Source organism: Gadus chalcogrammus, chromosome 17 (assembly GCF_026213295.1).
Source record: "Gadus chalcogrammus isolate NIFS_2021 chromosome 17, NIFS_Gcha_1.0, whole genome shotgun sequence".
NCBI lineage: Eukaryota > Metazoa > Chordata > Actinopteri > Gadiformes > Gadidae > Gadus > Gadus chalcogrammus.
Genome location: NC_079428.1, coordinates 10,303,816 through 10,309,815, shown reverse-complemented (window position 1 = coordinate 10,309,815; position 6,000 = coordinate 10,303,816). Strand labels below are relative to the sequence as shown.

At 45.4% G+C, this 6,000-nt stretch overlaps 1 protein-coding gene and 1 long non-coding RNA gene across 2 annotated transcripts in view; one reads left to right on the top strand and one right to left on the bottom strand.

Annotated features, from left to right (window-relative positions):
- Positions 1-3,166, bottom strand: part of col4a5 (collagen, type IV, alpha 5 (Alport syndrome)) — a 54,571-nt gene extending 51,405 nt beyond the window's left edge. Inside the window, exon 1 of the mRNA XM_056575629.1 lies at positions 2,787-3,166. Within this exon, the coding sequence (XP_056431604.1) occupies positions 2,787-2,870 (84 nt within the window). The 5' untranslated portion in view covers positions 2,871-3,166. The remainder of the gene's footprint in view (positions 1-2,786) is intronic.
- A 1,762-nt stretch (positions 3,167-4,928) lies between these two features.
- LOC130370006 (uncharacterized) overlaps positions 4,929-6,000 on the top strand; it is a 48,383-nt gene continuing 47,311 nt past the window's right edge. The window contains exons 1-3 of the long non-coding RNA XR_008892941.1: positions 4,929-5,039; positions 5,236-5,356; positions 5,535-5,580. This is a non-coding gene — a long non-coding RNA (uncharacterized LOC130370006). The remainder of the gene's footprint in view (positions 5,040-5,235; positions 5,357-5,534; positions 5,581-6,000) is intronic.

Below are 6,000 nucleotides of genomic sequence, written 5' to 3'. Positions count from 1 at the left end.
TCGCTATTACCTTTTTGCACTACATATATATAGAGTTCACATGTATTGACACATTGACACACACAAACAGGCAGAAAACCTGCTGTTGGACTCTGTCCACTCTTGTTCTTCTGATCTTTCCCATCTTCCTCACTTCATTCATTACTCATTCACCTTCTCTGCATCCTGTCCATCATTATTAATACCTTTGACCGATCCTCTGCTCTCCTCTTCCACTCCTCTTCACCTCCCTCCCTTCTCATGTTTTATAATCCTTTATTCTTCTGTCTCTCTTTCTCTCTCTCTCTGTATGTCGCTGTCTCTCTCTGTCTGTCTCTCTCTCTCTCTCTCTCTCTCTCTCTCTCTCTCTCTCTCTCTCTCTCTCTCTCTCTCTCTCTCTCTCTCTCTCTCTCTCTCTCTCTCTCTCTCTCTCCCCCTCTCTCTCTCCCTCACTATCTTTCTTTCTCTTGCTTCCTTCTCTTCCTTTTGTCTCCATTGTCACCTCTCTCGTTCTCTCTGTTCATCTCTCTCTCTCTCTCTCTCTCTCTCTCTCTCTCTCTCTCTCTCTCTCTCTGACTGTACAGTTAAAACACACGCATTCACTTACTCACTCACACACACACACACACACACACACACACACACACACACACACACACACACACACACACACACACACACACACACACACACACACACACACACACACACACACACAGAGGCATTTACGGGGACATTGTGGAATCCCCCCGGCGGCCAATCAGAACGCCCGGCCAGTCTGTGTTTTCTCGCTGGCCGGTCTGCCTTCAGAGCGCCCGTGAAAACAACGTCCGTGCAGATACCTCACACATTCCTCCCCGAGCCCGAGAGCAGGACAGTGAGCGTGTTCTTATCACCAAACCCCCCCCCCCCCCCCCCCCCCCCACCTGCACACCTCCTCAGTCCCACCCATGAGCCCCCCCTCCTTATTTATTTATTTACTTAGAGTTGATTGTGATTGGTTGGACGATAAGTGGATATCGTACTACTAAACAAACCCGAATATGTATTTTACGCTCTGCTATGGGAGGAATAGCCGTCAGTACCCTCACAATTGTCCCCTCTCTATGTCACTGAATAGACAGGTCATATCCATAAATGATACAACCCTTTCATACTCTCGGCTTTTACCAAACAAATTATGTGACTGAATTCACATTTTCTGTTCTCATCATGTTACAAATTGCGTATAATTTTGAGTTGACTTCTTTAATACATCGGTTTAACATATTATACATATTTTGGTCAAGGTTGTGGATTGATTCAGTTTCAGCATGGACACATCAACCTGCTAAGAATGTTATATTGTCTGTATCAGCAATCAATTCTCCCACCATGTCACTCTTAAAGGCAAGATACAATATTAAACTTTAATTCAAGTTTGTAAATGAACAGATTCAACATACTTTGTAAAACGAACTAAAAGTCAGTGGATGACTTTTAGTGGATTCTGATAAGGCGGAAAGGCTCAGAATGGGCGGGGTCTCCCGCCTCTCCTCATGAATAATCAAGTATGTAGATACCTCCTCTTTTTGAATATTCATACCAGTCAAACGGCAACGTTTGACGTTGAAACAGACATTCAAGGAGGTTTTCCTGGGTTATTTTGCGAGGCTCTGCACATGAACCTGCACAAGAGACTTCGCTGAATTGATTTGTAGGCTAAACAACCCTGCTGAGTCACTGAAAGCAAACACCCAATTGTAAACACACGCTTGTGTGTTTGTATGAGGCGAGTCGACCAAGGTTGTTCACCGTTAGTTATAAAATGCAACAGTCATCCAGTTATGTGACTGTCTCCTGTGCGTTCTCCCTCTGTGATGTCAGGGGCCTCAGGTGTGTCCCCCAGCTCTAAGGTGACCCCCCCACACACCTGCTGCTGCTGCAAAGGATGTTATTCAATATCACTTTAATGCAATCACGCAAGACCAAGGCGGATAGCGCACTTGTTTCAAGCAGACACTTTCCAGGAGAAAGATGGTCAGATGAGTATGGTCATGGTGTCCGGTGTCTGTCGTTAGATCCGGGATTCTCTTCTCAGACTTTAATATGGTTGTTATTGATGGATTATGTCGTATCAGTGCTCTTGATTCTAAATTGGTACATTTTCACGTTGGACTTGAAAAAGTTAAAAAATACCCTCATCACGTTGTCCACGAGAGGGGTGGCCTGTGTGTGTGTGTGTGTGTGTGTGTGTGTGTGTGTGTGTGTGTGTGTGTGTGTGTGTGTGTGTGTGTGTGTGTGTGTGTGTGTGTGTGTGTGTGTGTGTGTGTGTGTGTGTGTGTGTGTGCATGTGCGTGCGTGTGTGTGTGTGTTTGTGTTCGCACACGTCCGCGCATGTGTGTGTGTGTGTGTTCGTGTGTGTGTGTGCGTGTGTGTCGTGTGTTTGTGTGTGTGTGCAGCCCAGCAGAGACTCTCTGAACGACTTCCCGAGCCTCAATAACGTTAAATAAAAACGAAACATTCGTGCGTAAACCGTGCGCGCATGCGGCGCGCCTCAAACCGCGCTACTATCAAAGCTTGTTGCGGTGACAACGCACGACTCTGATGATTATTAATATTATCCTAAAGACGCGCACTTTTTTTTAAAGCACGTCTTCTATTAATACACTTTACCCTCAAAGTAAACCGGGGACGAGGCGAGGGGAGCGAGCGAGCCCCGGCTCGGTTCAGTGCGTGCGTCGGTCGGGGGGACGTTAAGGTGGTCGTGCAGATAATAAAGGTGTAAGTTAACAAATCGTAGATAATAAAACGTAAAGGGCACTTACCGCAGAGCGGGCTTCCCGCACGGCGACGCACAGTACGAGCAGCGACAGCGCCGCGAGGACGCGCACAGTCCGCGGACTGTTCATCTCGGGGAGCTAGGAACTCAAAAGGGTCCGCCGGCTTTCAACTCTCAACTTCAACTCGAGCCTACTCTCTGGGGAGAGCTGGAGTCATGGTATGCCGTCGCACACTGTTGTTGGAAAAACGGTTTCACCGCGCGTTTGTTTGTGTGTGCCTGTGTGTGTGTATGTGTGTGTATAAAAAGGCGCCGGAGTGTAGCTCTCTCTCGGCGGGCTGCAACAAGTGGTGCGGGGCTCCTGCAGCCTTCTCCTCTGCGCCGTCGGTCTCAACTTTTCCTGGACTCAACTGGCGGAACCTGCGTACCGGATCTACTTTCTATCCCCCCCCCCCCCGCCGCAGCGCCACTTGTTGCTGCTGCTGCTGCAGCTGCGCGTCAAAGAAAAAAAAATCCCGCACCGATATGTGCGACGAAAGAAACCCCCAAAGTGCCCAAATCGCACAAGAATGCGAGTTAGTTTTCACGTAGTTACACACCCCTCCCCAGTTAGAGGTTGCATTAACTTTTTATGCAAAACTTGATGTTAGGCGAGAGCGGGTGTAGGCGGAGGGATACGTTTGGTACCTTCACTTTTTCACCGTGGCTTCGAGTTTTCTTCTCTTTTTTTTTTTACGTCGCCCGAGGCCACGAGAAAAAGAGTTTGACATTAAAACCTTTCAAGACATTTTGTGTATGTGCCTCAACACGCAGCATTCCGCCAGGATTATGAAAGGTCAACCTCTCGGATTTGACACTTGATAGCGAGCAGAGCTACGGGCACCAGTGGTTTCCATACATCATCTGGCCTCGCTTTGATGTTGTTCCGCTCGTTTAGACCCTGAGCAACTATGTTAAACATCTGTAATCTGGAAACAAGCAGCCAGCTCTTCCAGGAAAATCTGACACGATGTGGTCCATGAAATCCTATTCAAATCAATACCAGTTAATGTCAGAGACCGACACGAAGTAAAGTAATAAACAGTCTATTATGCATCATAGTGTTTCGCATCGCATTGATATACTTTATACTTTAATTCCCAGCAGTTTTTATTTGTATATATATTTATATTTGCTATATGTTTATATTAATATAGACCAATTAACTTATCCACATCCACTACAAACATAGGAGACAGGAGATGCTCTGTGAGTGGTTATGGGTGAAGCTCAGGCATCCAGTTAGGGTTAGGGTAAGGGCTAGGCATAACCCTAACCCTATCCCTAACTGAAGACTTCAGACATCTAAACACTATTTAGGTGAATGTGTTCACAATTCATGGGTTCTAACTATTCATCTTTCCGTCAAATCCAAGTGTTTTCACAGGACCCTTTTTCTTCTCAAACTGCAAAGTCATTAACAAGTGCCACAAACAAGACATGAGTTTAACAGTTAACAGCAGAATCAATGCTTTGAATGAAGAAGTTAATATGGTTTGTGTGAGCTATGGATCGTAGTCTGTTATTAACAAATCTCACAAATGTTCACCATGTGGAATCACGTCTCGTTTCAACGGAAGATGTGGCTGGGGTGAAGTCAGAGGGAAGACCTTTCTCACTAGCCTATAATGCTGTTACTCAGTGACACACACAACTCACATTCAATAAGTTTCATTTAAGACATGTAATGCAAGTCCAAGTCAAGTATTTATGTAAAAGAAAGAAAACAGTTTGCAGTGTGTACAGGTTGGGGTATATTGTGGATATTTTAATTCGCACTAGTATTCATTAACTTTGTTTTTTTGTTAAAATTTGCTGTTACACCTGAATCCTTTGATCTTATTATTCTTATCATCTTATAACTTTCATCTTCATTTATTCATAACACTTCCTTCTGAACTCAATGTCTCCTCCATTGATATGCTATATTTCGTCAGAAAGGTTTACATATTGGAATTGTTGATTGCGAAGCCTACTTAAAAATGTTTATGTCTTTCGGAATTCACGTGATCATAATGTCTGATTATATTAATCAAAAACACAGTGTTATAGAAGTTAGTGAAAGTTAAAGTTTTGCTCTAACTTCTCTCAGACAGATCACACTGCTGGGACGTGTTGCGAGGCACCGACCCATAGGTATACTGATCTTGAGTGACAGGGATTAGTCCCGCCTCCACTGTGCCTCTCTCGTGCGCTCCCGAGAAGTGTAGCGTGTGCGGAACGCGACAGCCGAGCAGCAGATATCGGCCACTGAGCTTTGGTGAGTTGAAAACATTATTTCCAAATCGTTAAAAAAAACATTAGCGGCCCTATCGGCTTTTTATTGAAACCGGGTTTACACGGTGTATATTGTACACCTCTCCGGAGTGAGGAAAACTGTGTCGTTTAGGTGCACTACTTTATCTCTCTCTGTATGTGTGTGTGTGCGTGTCTGTGTGTGCTCCCGGCTCGGGTAGATGAGCGGTGTTTAGGAAACTTGATGAGCGCTTTTGGAGCTCCTTTCAGCGGCTGGTGAAGACGAGGGAGTGCTGCAGCGGTTCTCTTCTCCCACGGGTCGAATCAAAAAATGAAATTCTGGTGAGTTTTCTGGTCCGGAAAGTAATCACAATCTTTCCTTAGCCACGCGATGTCTCCAACTTTTAACTAACCCAAGGGGTTATTTATTTCCATTCATGTTTTCCCGGATTACGTGGATGTATTTTATTTTGAAGCCTCCACTCGTCTCATTACCTTTATTTTGTTTTCCTCTCTGCAGGATTTGCGTGCTAGCGGTGGCCGTGGCAGTGCAGTCGACGCACGGAGTAAGTCCTGTTTCATTGCTATCGGCCATTTGTTTAGTAGACCCTCCACTCAGTCCCTGCGTTTGTTTATTTACCAGATAGACCTCTGCTTCAAACGCAGACGTAGCCTATATCCCATGACTTGTTTAGCTCTGCATGTGTATGAGGGGATACGTTTATTGAACACGATTCGCCAACAAGGCGACTGTAAAATGTTGTGTGTTTTTGTCTTTAGTAAAGTTACGACTGCTTCTAACCGGTGCTTCACGCAGCGTTCATATTTTTGAATCGAGTCCGGGGATGGACATGCACGGTGTGTGTGTGTGTGTGTGTGTGTGTGCGTGCGTGTGTGTGTGTGTGTGTGTGTGTGTGTGTGTGTGTGTGTGTGTGTGTGTGTGTGTGTGTGTTTCTTTGTGTGCATATATGCGTGTGTGTCTCTGT